Source organism: Canis lupus, chromosome 19 (assembly GCF_048164855.1).
Source record: "Canis lupus baileyi chromosome 19, mCanLup2.hap1, whole genome shotgun sequence".
Classification (NCBI taxonomy): Eukaryota; Metazoa; Chordata; class Mammalia; order Carnivora; family Canidae; genus Canis; species Canis lupus.
In genome coordinates, this window is record NC_132856.1 from 38,521,368 (window position 1) to 38,536,193 (window position 14,826).

At 37.6% G+C, this 14,826-nt stretch overlaps 1 protein-coding gene and 1 long non-coding RNA gene across 19 annotated transcripts in view; one reads left to right on the top strand and one right to left on the bottom strand.

The window, feature by feature from the left end:
* Nucleotides 1-14,826, top strand: part of SFMBT1 (Scm like with four mbt domains 1) — a 126,482-nt gene that overhangs the window by 77,034 nt on the left and 34,622 nt on the right. For 14 of the 16 annotated variants that reach the window (XR_012011943.1, XM_072785906.1, XM_072785913.1 and 11 more), the window contains 3 exons: nucleotides 414-508; nucleotides 5,863-6,103; nucleotides 13,567-13,655. Coding sequence is in view for 15 of the 16 variants with exons in the window: in XM_072785906.1 (XP_072642007.1) it covers nucleotides 414-508; nucleotides 5,863-6,103; nucleotides 13,567-13,655 (425 nt within the window). In the remaining variant the exon portion in view is untranslated. Of the gene's footprint in view, nucleotides 1-413; nucleotides 509-5,155; nucleotides 5,210-5,862; nucleotides 6,104-13,566; nucleotides 13,656-14,826 lie in introns of those variants that run through there. The other 2 variants (XM_072785914.1, XM_072785917.1) reach the window with 2 other exon arrangements.
* LOC140610179 (uncharacterized) overlaps nucleotides 1-14,826 on the bottom strand; it is a 36,661-nt gene that overhangs the window by 2,647 nt on the left and 19,188 nt on the right. Inside the window, exons 1-2 of one of the 3 annotated variants that reach the window (XR_012011944.1) lie at nucleotides 4,926-5,135; nucleotides 141-250 (exon numbers count right to left, since the gene is read on the bottom strand). This is a non-coding gene — a long non-coding RNA (uncharacterized lncRNA). Of the gene's footprint in view, nucleotides 1-140; nucleotides 251-4,925; nucleotides 5,136-14,826 lie in introns of those variants that run through there. The other 2 variants (XR_012011945.1, XR_012011946.1) reach the window with 2 other exon arrangements.

The following is a 14,826-nucleotide window of genomic DNA, read 5'->3' on the forward strand; positions in this document are numbered from 1 at the left end:
GATGTCTTTTACTTACTTGGAGAGTACTAAGAAAGAGTCAGGTTGAAAATTTAAGTTTGAAATGCCTATTAAGTATCTTAAATAGTTAGCAGTAGATACCAAATTGTAGTCCAAAGTGATTATAATAGTTACACTCTCACCAGCTTTATAGAATCCCATTTGGGTGAATTCCTGATGGATTCCAGCAGGAGACAGCATGTCACACTTCTGTGTTGTTGGGATTCATTGATACTCAATATAGTAAAGGATCCTGCCATTTAAAAAGAACACATGATTATTTTGTATGTAAAATCAATTAACTTGTGAAGTAAATTGTATAAGTTAGGGCTACTAAGTTTATGTTTTTATACCTTAATTTTTTTTTTTTTTAATTGGGGCTCATCTGTTTCCTTTTGTTTTGATATTAATTCTAGATGCTGGATCTGGTGTGGAAGAAGTGGAATTAAGCTGGGAAGATTATCTAGAAGAGACAGGATCCACTGCAGTTCCCTATGGATCTTTTAAACATGTAAGCCAGTAACTATTTGTTTTACTAACTATATCCTATTCCTTTGACTCACTGTACCATCAGAGAATTTAGAGTTATTTTAAGTTGGGGCACTTGAAAGGATTTGAGTGCTTCTTCCTTTTCCTTCCTGTTGCCACCCTCATTAAGAAAACTGGATGTATTTTATTTCTTTTAATATTATTTTTAAGTAATCTCTACACTCAACTTGGGGCCTGAATTTACAGTCCTGAGATCAAGAGTTGCATGCCCTACTGACTGAGCCAGCCAGACGCCCCTAGACATATTTTAAAATCCTTTTTGGTTTTGTGTATTTTCTGCCACTTAATGCAGGACTTGTCTTTTTGAGAAGTCATGAATATTCCTTATTTTTGTCAAGAAAAACCCTCATTAATTGAAGAAAGTGGTTTATTTTCTTGCACTTTGTTTTATGACCATTGGTTTGCACATTGAAAGGAATTTCAGTAACATGTTGAGCAGAAACACAAGCAATATCATACAGTGGATCATATTAGTGGCCAGTGCAGCATAGTTTTATGCTCTAATAGCCCAGTTTAATTCTTCAGCCTTTGACAACTTATTTGCCCTGTGTAATGCTGGTAGAACATAAGAAAATACTCCAATTCAGACCTAGTTTTTTAACCTGTTCACTTACACTCCCTCTTAAGACACAGAGTTATTGATTCTATTGATTTCATGTTTGTCTTAGTCTTTTCAGGCTGCCATAATGAAATACCATAGACTGGGTGACTTAAACAACAGAAATTTGTTTTCTCAAGTTTTGGAGACTAGAAGTCTGAGATCAGGTTGCCATTATGGTTAGGTTCTGGTGAGGGCTCTCTTCCTGGTTTGCCTCCTCATTGTGTCCTCACATGGTAGAGAGTGAGAGAACATGCTCTCTGGTGTCTCTTCTTATAAGCACACTAATCTTACTGGATCAGGGCTCCACTCTTAGGGGCTCATTGATCCTTTACTACCTCCATAAAGATGCTATCTTCAAATACAATCACATTGGGAGTTAGGATTTGAAATAGCAATTTTGGGGAGAGACATTTCAGTCCCAAAGCAGTGTTCAACAGGGCATAGTTCCTTTGTTCTAGGATTTGGGAAGGCACAAATGCTCACTTAGAATTGTTTGATTTTGTGAAGTTGAACCATATTCTTTTTTTTTTTTTTTTTTTTTTAATGATTTATTGATTCATGAGAGATACAGCGAGAGAGAGACAGAGACACAGGCAGAGGGAGAAGCAGGCTCCATGCACGGAGCCTGATGTGGGACTCCATCCTGGGTCTCCAGGATCAGGCCCTGGGCTAAAGGTGGTGCTAAACTGCTGAGCCACCCGGGCTGCCCTGAACCATATTCTTATAGGTGTTTTTATAAGCTGAAGAGTTATGCTATTTTCAGTTTGTTTTATAAAAACTCAGTCATAATAGTTGTCCTTTCTAATTTTTAGTTCACTTATGTCTTTGTTAAATTGAAGTGGTGAGAATTATGTATTTTAAGTAAGAATTTCATTTTATATTGTATTGACTAACCTTTTATAATCGTTTTCAGTATTTTTTAACATAGTCTCTTTGTGATCATGTAATATCTTTGAATTCTTTTTTTAATGTTATTACTAATATAATATGTATTTATACAAGCTTGTTTTTTTATACCAAAATGAAAATAGAGGACGAATTTTCTGACTAAAACTCTAGATCTAAAAAGACATCATTTTAAAGAGATAGATTCCACCTCTTTGAATGACAAAGCAACAAGGAGAATGAAAAGTAGATGTATACTCTCTCATCATCAAAGGTAGAAAATATTTGTAAGCTTGAATCAGTATATGGTGAAGGGCTGCCAAATACAGTGAAAATCAGGCACTACTATAGGAAGATGCTGAGAAGGGGTGTTGGTGGATAGCTGATCACGGGCAATATTGGTAGTACTCAGATCTCCAGGAAAATGAAGGTGGATGTGCAGACTACTGGCAAGAGTTGTATAGGACCCAATTTGGAATAAAGGAGGGAGGGAAGAGAGGGCTAAAGAAGAAATAAGAGGTAAAACCACATTTGCAAAGAGGACAGGTCTAAGATAGTAAAACAATTTTCCTTATGGTATGTGTCTTATGGAGAAAATAGCACCAGCTTTGGAAAAGGCACTATGCTTTACCTGGGTCTTCTAGAACAAAAGCTTTAAGCTGCTAGGGGAAGGGATGCAAACCCTGTTAACCCCAGGGTGCAGGTCAAGATCCACTGCAGACTGGAGATAGAACAGAAGAAATAAAAGCCTTCTGTCCCTGAGAGAAGGGTAGAAATATGTATTGAAGCATTGGAGGTCCTCTACAGTTGGGTGAGGGGTAAGATCACTGAGAAGTTCCCACTCCTAAGACTCAGGACACAGAACTTGACTGAGACTGAGGCTGAATCTCAGAGAATGTCCTTTTCTGCTTATCCTCAACCACCAAGTTAGGAAATGCTGGGTAACAGAGGTCTATTTGTAGGAGAGAGGCAAGAGTGTGGAGAGAGTGGTCTCTGAGATGCAGTCACAAAGAGAAGACCTCAGTCTTCTGTGAGCAGTAAATATTGAGGAAAAAAGCACTTTGGCAAATGAGTCTTAAATAGAAAATTATCTTTTTTTTTTTTTTTAAGAAAATTATCTTAAATAGAAAATGCTACTATATATTTTGGAGCCTCTGGTATACTGTGAATAAACAACAACAAAACCCAAATCCAGTTCCACTCCTAACTACATTGACTTGACTTTCTCCCTCAAACTTAAGGCCAAAAAAGAAATATGCCCATTTCCAGGCATAAATCCTATTTGCCTCAATCTGTTTTTTTTTTTTTTCTCAATCTGTTTTTTAAAAGATTTTATTTATTTATTTGAGAGAGAGAGAGAGTGCGCAAGCAGGGGGAGCCGTAGGCAGAGGGAGAGGAAGAAGCGGGTTCCCCCGCTAAACAGAGAGCTTGACATGGGGCTCTATCCCAGGACCATGACCTGAGCCGAAGGCAGATGCCTATTAACCAACTGAGCCACCCAGTGCCCCTCTTTGCCTCAGTCTTGATTATTCTATACAGGATATCTGGCTTTTAACCAAAAATTATGAGACACATGAAGAAGCAACAGAAAAACAGCAAACTGTCAAGAGACAAAGCACTTAACAGAACCAGACTCATAAGGCCCAGGTATTGAAACTATTAGACTGACAATTTTAAATAACTATGAGTAGTAGGTTAAAGGCTCTAGTAGAATAGGTGGACAACATGTGTGAATAGAAAAGGAATTTCAGTAGTGACAATCACTATTAGAAAAAACCAAGTGGAGGGACACCTGAGTGATTCAGTGGTTGAGCATCTGCCTTAGGCTCAGGGCGTGATCCCGGACCCTGGGATTGAGTCCTGCATTAGGCTCCCCACAAGGAGCCTGCTTCTCTCTTTGCCTATGTCTTTTCCTCTTTCTCTGTGTCTCTCATGAATAAATAAATAAAATATTTAAAAATAAATAAATAAAAAAGTCTAATGCTTGTGTGATTGGAATCTCAGGAGAAAAGAGAAAGTGAGTAAGATATATTTAAAAAGCATAATTCATCACAGTAGCAGAATAAAGGAAAAAATCACATTATCAACTCCATATATAGAGAAAAATATTTGGTAAAATTCCATACCCACTCGTGATATAAAAACTCTCAGTAAACTATAGATGGGAATTTCTTTAATTTGCTAAAGGATAGACTTTTTTTACAAAAAGTCTACAGTAAACTTTATTAATAGTAGTATGATGCATACTTTCTTTTAAATATGTAACAAGATAAAAATGTTGCTTAACATGACTTCTATTTGATATTAGAGGTTCTGGCCAATATAATAAGCTAAGAAAAACAATTAAAATGTATAAGACTAAGAAGAAAAGAAAAAATGTCATTTATAGAGGAGTAAAATAATTTACAGATACAAAGTTAATGACTAACTTTAGCAAAATTATTAATTACAAGGTAGCATAAAAAATCTATTATATTTACCCAGGGGCACCTGGGTGGCTCAGTCGGTTGAGCCAACTCTTGATTTCAGCTCAGATCATGATCTCAGGATTTGTGAGTTGTGAGATTGAGCCCCACGTTGGGCTCCATGCAGGTGTGGAGCCTGCTTAAGATCCTCTCCCTCTCCCTCTCCTTCTGCCTCTCTCTTGCCCCCTCTCTAATACATATATCCATCTCTCCTTTGTTATTTATTTTTTACAATATAGACTCATGGATATTGTTTAAATCTATGGGTTATAATCCATTAGTCTTACTATTTATTTTATTGCTCAAATTGTCCCTAATGTGACCATTGGGGGATCTTTCTAGTCATCTCCCGTTCCCTTCCAATCGCCCCCATGATTTTTGGAGCATTTTCTTACTTCCTAACATCATAAGATATTCCATGCACTTACTGTTTTCCCTACCCTAGAATTGGGATCACTTATTTCTCCATGGAGCCCATGTTCTTTTTTCGTTGGAGGATGGCATTTATAAATCAAGATTTCTACACTAAGTTTGCTTATTGCTGATAAGTATCATTACTTATAGTCCCTGTCAATTCACAGAGCTAGGAAATGTATTAACACACATGTACGTCCACATTTCTACTATTTTTCTATCAGTCATTGTGACCTCATTCTGACACCACTGATTCCAGTTCAGCACCGCAAGGTTCATTCTGGTCTTCTCTGCCACAGTGAGAAACATGGTTCTCATTTCCCACTATGTGTGTGTGTGTGTGTGTGTGTGTGTGTGTGTGTGTGTATTTAATCTTAGCATTCACTGAAGTAGTTCCAGAATTGCTCACCTTTGGCTTTGTGGTCATACAATGTATCCTCTGAGTTAGGACCGTTTGAGAGAGAAACAAGGCATTATTTTTATTCAAGGATAGTAAACATAGACTGTTTCAGGGAAACTGGGAGGTGTGGCCCCCTACATATAGTACATACTATACTAATTCATTATCATCATAGCTTCTTTTGTCCTTACCCTTTTCTAGCTTTATGAATTTTTTTTGAAGGGTGTAGAAATTGCTCTTGAAAACATAATGTGTTGAAGGCTATTAAAATGGTGAACATTTAGTGATTTATGTGCTTAATAGAAAACATTTTCTATAATCATAGTAGGCTGCTTTGGTGAAAATACTGAGTTCTATTAAAATTCCTTTGGCTGTTCCCTGTTTTGTTTGGATCACTGCTGTGAGTTAGAATTGGACTTTCTCAGGTTTCCCTTGAGAAAGTTTTATTTCATTTAGTGCCTCAGCATTGTAAGTCTTAAAAAAGAATTTTGGCTAAAGAAAATACTCATTTGAGATACTTTTCTGGTGGTTAGTAACATTTCCCTGTTCAGGTGGACACACGTTTGCAAAATGGATTTGCTCCTGGGATGAAACTGGAAGTGGCTGTGAAAACAGACCCTGAAACCTACTGGGTTGCCACCATCATCACCACCTGTGAGCAGTTGCTGCTCCTTCGCTATGATGGCTATGGTGAGGACCGGAGGGCCGACTTCTGGTGTGACATCAGGAAGGCTGACCTTTACCCCATTGGGTGGTGTGAGCAGAATAAGAAGACTCTTGAAGCCCCAGAAGGTAATAAGATGGTTGCTGTTGAGACATGATGTGTCCACAACCTTGAGGTTTTCAATTCTGCCATCAAATAGGTTTTTCTAACTTTCTGGGGTTAGCATTTTGAATGAAAATATCTATAAGGAGTAATGCACATTTCCCTCTCTTTGAAAATTATTTTTTGGGCTTCATAAAGCCTTGGGTTTTTACGATACTCTTAGGGAACATGAGTTGCTTATCATCCTGTAAAGCTGTGAGGCTCTCTGAGTTTGGCACTTGTGGGTCTGTTTGTCTTTAAGTATGCTGGGCCAGATTGCTATGCTGTTAGTTCTCTTCTGATTTGACTGTCCTCTTTTCACCTCTAGGTGATCTGAGACCTATGAACTCTTAAAATGAGTTTACTGAAGTTCCCTTCCAGGAAAGAGCCTTACTGGGAATAGAATCCAAATTAAACAGGACAGAGACAGTAGGACAGAAGGAGAGGGAAGATCACATAAAGATGGAGAAAGGGAAAGAAGGCTTCAGGTTTAAGAAAATATCAGAGTTTATTTGTTTTCTTTCAGCTCCTTATTTTGCTAGGATTTCAGATTTACAGAAAAGTTGCAAAAATAGCCTAGAAAATTCTTAGAGACTTTTTGCCAAGTTTACCTAAATGTTGTTTTACCAAATTTATAGTATCCCTCCTTCTCCCTCCTTCCCTCTTCATACACAAACACATGTGTGACTTTTTAATAAACCATTTGAGAATCCGTTGTAGGCATGATGCCTTTTACTCATACCTTAATGTACTTATCAGGACATTGGTTAACACCGGAAAATAGCAAAATAAGGAAATTAACTTTGACGTAATGCTATTATTTCACCTGTATATCTTAATTTTTACCCATAGTGATTTATTTATTTATTTAAAGATTTTATTTAGTTATTCATAAGAGACACACACACACAGAGAGAAGAGAGGCAGAGACATAGGCGGAGGGAGAAGCAGGCTCCATGCAGGAAGCCTGATGCAGGACTTGATCCTGGGACTCCAGGATCACGCCCTGGGCTGAAGGCAGGCACTAAACCGCTGAGCCACTCAGGTATCTCCCCATAATGTTTTTATAGTAAAAGGGAATCCCAGATCATGTGTTGCATCCAGTTGTCATGTCTCATAAGATTCCTTTAATCTGGAACAGTTTCTCAGACTTTCTTTGTCTCTCATGACTTTGACATTTTTGAAAGTTATGGGCCAATTTTCCCAGTAATATTGATCATGCCTTGTTTCTTTTCCTGGATCACATTGCATTTGATTGTCATGTCTCTTTAGTGTCCTTAACCTAACTCTGTGTTTCTTGGTGTTGATGTTGAAGAGTACAAGCCAGTTATTCTCTTAGAAGGTCCCACACTTTGGGTTTGTCTGATGTTTCCTTAGACTCCAATTGTGCACTTTTGGTTGGAAAAGTGCAGAAGTGACTCAGTTCTTCTAAGGCACCAGTCATTATTAGGACATGTAACTGGTGATATTAACTTTTATCACTTGATTAATTGGGTGTATGCCAGGTTTTTCCACCATAAGATTACTTTTATACCTTCAAATTACTAAGTATCTTATAGGAAGATACTTTGAGTTAATGTAAGTATCTCATCACTCTTCAAACTTCAACCCACTATTTTTATTTTATTTTTTTTTATAATTTTTTTAATTTTTATTTATGATAGTCACAGAGAGAGAGAGGCAGAGACATAGGCAGAGGGAGAAGCAGGCTCCATGCACCGGGAGCCCGACGTGGGACTCGATCCCGGGTCTCCAGGATCGCGCCCTGGGCCAAAGGCAGGCGCCAAACCGCTGCGCCACCCAGGGATCCCCGAGCACTTGATTATTTTTGTCTGAAATGGTTATTACTCTAATGATTACCAAATGGTATTTTCTGTCTACATTTCATAATAGGCTTTCTACAATAGAAAGAGCTTTCCTTTTCCCCATTTACATACATATATGTATGTGTGTTTGTCAGTGTAGACTTGTGATTCTTATTTTACTCGATAAGTTATAGTCCGTTACTGTCATTATTTATTTTGATGTTCACATTGTCCTCGAATTGGGAAGTGGGTACCCCTTTAAGCTGGCTAATATGTACTTTGTTAAGTTCCCATCATTCTTTGAGTAATTTCTTATGCTGTAGCCCAAGAAGCTTTTCCTTGAAATCAGCCATTTCTCCAAGGAATTCTGGCTTCTTTTGGTGAAAAATGGTATTTTGAAATGAAGATTTAGGTGTTAGGGTCCTTGGGAGTCTGTGGTCTTCTAGCTGCCTTTTTATTTTTTTAAGATTTATTTATTTACTTAGAGCAGGGGAGGGGATAGAGGGAGAAGGAGAGAGAATCCTAAACTGAGCATGAAGCCTGTCATGGGGCTCTATCCCAGGACCCTGAGATGAAGACCTGAGCTGAAACCAAGAGTCAGATGCTGAACTGACTGAACCACCCAGGCGCCCCTAGCTGCCATATTTTTAAGCATTTTGTGAAAAAACATTGTAAGAGGAAGCTCTAGAGACATGAAGCTCTGACTGGCCTACCATTTCATCCTAGGAGTCTAGGAAAATTCATTTCATTTAAATGATTTTCATGGAGTATAAGGTTATTATAACAAAAGAGCAAGAGGGAGAGAGAGGAGAGAAGGATGGAATAAAATCATTCCAGAGAAATGTAACCACAAAAGAGATATGAACATTATGTCACATAAAAACATTTGAAAATCAGCAAAGAGATAGGATGCCTGGGTGGCTCAGCGGTTGAGCAGCTGCCTTCCGCTCAGGGCATGATCCCGGAGTCCTGGGATCGAGTCCCATTTTGGGCTCCCTGCAGGGAGCCTGCTTCTCTCTCTGTCTATGTCTCTGCCTCTTTCTCTGTGTCTTTCATGAATAAATAAAATCTTTTAAAAAAATCAGCTAAGAGAAAGTAGTAACAATGATAGAAGCAGTGAGAAAAAGTATAAAATTCATAAAAATTCAGAAATGAAAGAGAAAAGGGATATTTGAAAAGAGAAAAAGTTGGGGATCTCTGGGTGGCTCAATGGTTTAGCGCCTGCCTTTGGCCCAAATGATCCTGGAGTCCCGGGATCGAGTCCCACATTGGGCTCCCTGCATGGAGCCTGCTTCTCCCTCTGCCTGTGTCTCTCTCTGCCTCTCTCTCTCTCTCTCTCTCTCTCTCTCTCTCTGTGTCTCTCATGAATAAATAAATAAAATCTTAAGAAAAAAGAAAAAGTAAAAGTTAGGCAAGAACTAGAAATAAAAAGATATTAGGAAGGAAGACTAAGTTAAACAGGAACAAATCTACCATGAATAATATCTGAAGAGAAATGGAAGATGAAAAGGAAGAAAAAAATTAAAATAAAAAGAAAGTAGGAAAGAAAAAAGACTTAGGATAAAGTCCCCAAAGAAAACCATGACAATAAAATAATAAAATACTATAAACTTTCACTCAAATAAACTTGACTGAAATAAAATAGGACTGAAACACATATGGAAAGGGCTCACTTTGTACATGGGAAAATCAAGTGAGAGCAGCTCTATCAAGGTGTGTTCTAATGACGCTTGAACTTTAAAAATATAATCCCTTGGTTATTCAGGCAAAGGGTCTAAATTTCTTGAAAAGGGAGGAAAACCAGATTATCATCAGATTGACAATAATGCTTTATGACAAAAGATAGTGGGGTAACATCGTTAAGAGACAAGGGTTTGCATCTGGCCACACTGAACTTCAGGTATAAAGGCCATAAGCAGACAGGAAGGTGTGAAGACTCAGGAATAGTGTTCCTGTGAGCCCTTCCTAACACATCCACTGGGGACTGAGCATTAAAAAACCAAGTGAATGAAGAGACATTAGTATAAGAACTGTTAATGAGACGTTATAAATATATGTGTAGCTGTAGAACTTGGAACTCAATGAAGATTACAAAGGAGACAGTATAGTATGTAATGGCTACCTCGTCTGATGGTATAGATACAGTGTAACTATAAAAATGTGAGGCAGCAAGAGGGAGGGGACATGTGCATAGTGGTAAAGCTCACTCACTGCCTTTTCAAAAAACCAGCTTTACTGCAGAGTAATTAAACTAATTACCTTTTAAATGTTAATCGAGTATAAAAGACTATTACCTGAAATGAGATTGTGAAGAAGAGGAGAAAAAGAAGTTTTGGCTAATGTTAGTATTGTTTATAGAACAATGAAATGGAAAATAGTCCAAAAATAGAACTAAAGTGTTATATAAAGGTGTTAGTATATACTGAGATAACCAGAAGAAAAAAAACACAAACTTTTCTAAACACCAAAAGATAGATTTTAAAAAGAAAAAGTATATGTTCAAATGAAATAGATCACATAGTGAGAGACTGTGCATACACACACACTAATGTATAATATTTAACAACATGACAGAATTGAGGCCATACTTCTTGATAATATCAATAAATGTTAATGGGGTTAGTCTTCTATTAAAAGTAAAAGAACAGTTCAGATTGGTTCAGAAAGCAAAACCTACTTCTGTGCTACGTTCAGGAGACCCACCTAAATGGAGAGATTCTGAAAGGGTTAAAATATAAGGATAGACAAAAATACGTAAAAATCAAATCACATGGAAAAGAAAGTAGTGTCAGTCTTGGTATTTCGCAAAGGTAGAATTCAGATCAGAAAGCATTATATGAGACAAAAGGGTACTTTATGATGATGAAAGCTGCAGTGCATGGTAAAAGAAAATGGGGACCATCTATGGGGACCAACACTACAGCTAGGGAGTGTTCTCCAGGATATCTTGTTTTATGAAAAGAGAAAAATGTGTATAGAATGAAGGAGAGGGAGAGCGTATGAATGTATATATGTGAAGTTCATTTTTAAAAAATAAAAGAATAAATCTATTTTTTAAAAAAAGATTTATTTTTTAAACTTTTTATTTTACACATGAGAGACACACAGAGAGAGGCAGAGACATAGGCAGAGGGAGAAGCAGGCTTCCTGTGGGGAGCCCAATGCAGGCCTCAATCCTAGGACACTGAGATCATGCCCTGAGCTAAAGGCAGTTGCTCAACCACTGAGCCACGCAGGCGTCCCCCCAAATAAATCTATTTAAAAAGTTACCTATGGGGACACCTGAATTGGCTCAGTGGTTAAGTGTCTGCCTTCAGCTGGGGTCATGATCGCAGGGTCCTGGGATCGAGTCCCACATCAGGCTCTTTGTAGGGAGTCTGCTTCTCCCTCTGCCTATGTCTCTGCCTCTGTGTGTGTGTGTGTGTGTGTCTCATGAATAAATAAATAAAATCTTTAAAAAAATGCTATTTGAACCTTGCTCCCATTTAAAAAAAAAAAAAAGTTACCTGTGAGGAAGGAAGGGAATGGAATTGGGGGCAGGGGGAGGGAAAGAAGCTAGATTTTCTAATTGTACCTATTTTGTAGATTTGAATTTGCACTATGTAAGTGTTTTATATAACTACAAAATTAAATTTTAAAGAAATTTCTGAAAAACAAAAACAAAAGCAGCATAAGAGTATAACTGTATATAGAGATTGTGAAGTGATACTCAGAGAACTATTTCATTGACTCTCATATACAGTAATTTAAACGCACATCCCTAATAGGCATATAACATAGCAACAACAAAAGTAAGCTATTTTCAGTAATCATTGTTGATGACAAAGGTGATGTTATTTTGAAGTACTATTCGGGTATTATGGGATGAAGTCATAATGAAATGTGTAATTGAGAGCTAGGGCTTTCAGCAGGAAAAAAAGGAAATAGAACTTGTATAGGGATCCCTGGGTGGCGCAGCGGTTTGGTGCCTGCCTTTAGCCCAGGGCGCGATCCTGGAGACCTGGGATCGAATCCCACGTCGGGCTCTCGGTGCATGGAGCCTGCTTCTCCCTCTGCCTATGTCTCTGCCTCTCTCTCTGTGTGTGACTATCATAAATAAAAAAAAAAAAAAAAAAAAAAAGAACTTGTATAAATGAAGTCAAGTAGAAACAACATCTTTGTGAATTTGTATTGGAAGTATCAGTACGAACTCCTGATGTGATTTATGTCTTAAAAAAAGAGAAAATATTTCTTAGTTCTAGATACTGAGAAGGCCTTAGAAACACAAACTTAGTATAAAGAATATTTAAAAATGAGCACTCTCAGCACCCTAATTATGATCTCTAAATGCCATTTGACTTGAATAAATTAGAGCTCCTTGGAGATGAAGCTGATTCCTGGACTGGGGCAGGAAAGGTACAAGCTGAGCCTGGGGCACCATTCATACCAAAAGTAAGAAAGATGTCAGTGACTGTTTACTAGGGTCATGTCAGAAGAGATTCCTTCTGGTTAAAGACAAGACAGTTTGAGCATCAGTAGAATAATAGCTGCGATAGGCTGAAACATGTCATATATGATCTAGTCATTAATTTCCTAGTGAGACTTGTCAACAGAACTCATTGATTTCTTTTGGAAGATGCTAGGGAAGCCACTGATGATTTTGTAGGCCAGTAAATATGGGGAAGGTAAAGAGAGTCAAACATGTATCCTGGCTTTTTTTGTACCTGAAGGTAATGAAGTAGTTGAAGAAGTGAAATTTTTCTTTAAAAGATATTTTGGTTAGTAAACAAAAAAGGGATGATAGAAAAATCACCTTATTGATTGATTGATTTTATTTATTCATGAGAGACACAGAGAGGCAGAGACATAGGCAGAGGGAGAAGCAGCCTCCCTGCGGGGAACCTGATGCGGGCTCAATCCCAGGACCCCCGGATCACGACCTGAGCCAAAGGCAGACGCTCAACCACTGAGCCACCCAAGTGCCCCTAGGAATTGGCTTCTAAATATTCTGTGGTTGGGTGAGGTGGACTGTGTGAGAGTATAGATCATCAGGGATTGGCAAAATATCTGCAAAGTGCCAAACAGTAAATATTTTAGGCTTTACAGGCCATGTGATCCCTCTTAATAGCTACCTAATGCTATCTTTGTAGTGTGAAAGCAGCCACAGACAATGAGTAAACAAATGGGCATACTGTGTTTCAATAAAACGTTATTAATTACAAAAATAGACAGTAGGCCAGAATTAGCCCACAAGTTGTAGTTTGCTAACAACTCCTGGAAAGACTGACCGTGAAATGACAGTTGTTGAAGCTAGTGTATATGGGGGTCATCATATCCCTTTTTCTACCTTTATATATGTTTGAGGATTCCCATCCTAAAAAATAAAGTAGTTAACTTTTGGATAAATTGGGCCCAACTCCCTGTTACTGTATTCTCTTTGTTTTGTGTACACTTCTTATTAAACTAATCAGGAAGTAGGTCTATCTAGAGGGGGATTTTTTTTTAATCTCTGAAAGAAGTTAATATGTTGGACTCAGATATTAAAAGTACAAATACATCTCTAAATCATTTTCACTGGTGGTTTAACTTCTCTGTATTAGGTTGAGTTTCGTTTCTCTGTGTTCTGTAGCTGACATTATGAGTAATCACTTATTTTTCTCATCTAGGCATCAGAGATAAAGTGTCTGATTGGAACGAGTTTCTACGGCAGACCCTTATGGGAGCATGTAGCCCTCCTGTTCCGCTGCTAGAAGGCGTGAGTATTACTGCTTGCAGAATCAGGTGGAAAACCCTTTTCATCTTCGGTGGTATTTCCTGTCTAAGAAATCTTAAAATTGGTTGTTCATTTATCACTCTACAGCAAATAAGCATTGTTACTACAGACATAGACAATGGGTACCGGCAGGTTTAAACTTCTCCTCAGAGGTTGCCAACTGGTGCCTTTCTTAGTACCTAAAATGTTCTGAATTAGTTGCTAACACATAAAAATCTAGTTTTCCAGATTCTTTTGTGAAGTTGGAAGATAATGGCCTTTTTTGGGCTCTAGAGCTGAGCAGGTGTTGATTCTACTTCAGGAATTTTAACTCCCACCCCAGGTGACTTGAGACCCCCGTTTCTGTAGCTCGGAAGACATTGGACCTATTGAATTCTTAACCGCTATGTGCATTCAGCAGTCCTTTTAAATTAGTGGAGCTTTTTAGCTTGTTAGTGAATATAATATAGATTTCTTGTTTTTGTGAAATCAGTTTATTGGTTTTGACATTTCTAAGTTATATTTTGTCACTTTCTGTCATACCAGTTATATTCTTTGTGGCATATGTGGAATGCAATGTATGAACGTTCCAATTTCTCTACATTTTTGCCAACACTTGTTACTCTCTTTTGGTTATAGCTATGCTAGTGAATATGAAGCAGTTTCTCCTTTTGATTTGCATTTTCCTAATGCCTAATGATGTTGAGCATCTTTTTCTGTACTGTTTGCTATTTGTGAATCTTCTTTGGGGAAATGTCTCTGCCCATTTTTAAAATGGATTGTCTTTTTATTATAGAATTGTAAGAGTTCTTATATTCCGATAACAAGTCCAGGTCAGATACATGATTTCAAAATACATTGTGTGGATTGTCTTTTCACTTTCATAATGATACTGTATGCAGCACAAAAGCTTATTTTGATGTAGTTTAGCTTATCTATTTTGTTGTTATTTGCACTTTTGGTGTTATGTAAGAAGGCTTTGTTTAATGCAAGGTCACAAAGATTTAGTCTTTTTTTTTTTCTTCTATAAGTTTTATGGTTTTGACTCTTACATCTCATTCTGTGATTCATTCACATTCACCTTTAAAACTTGATTGGTAAATACTCAATTTCCAGTTGATCTTTTTATTTTATCCTCTGACTCATTTCATTATGTTTAGCCAGTGTCTGGCAC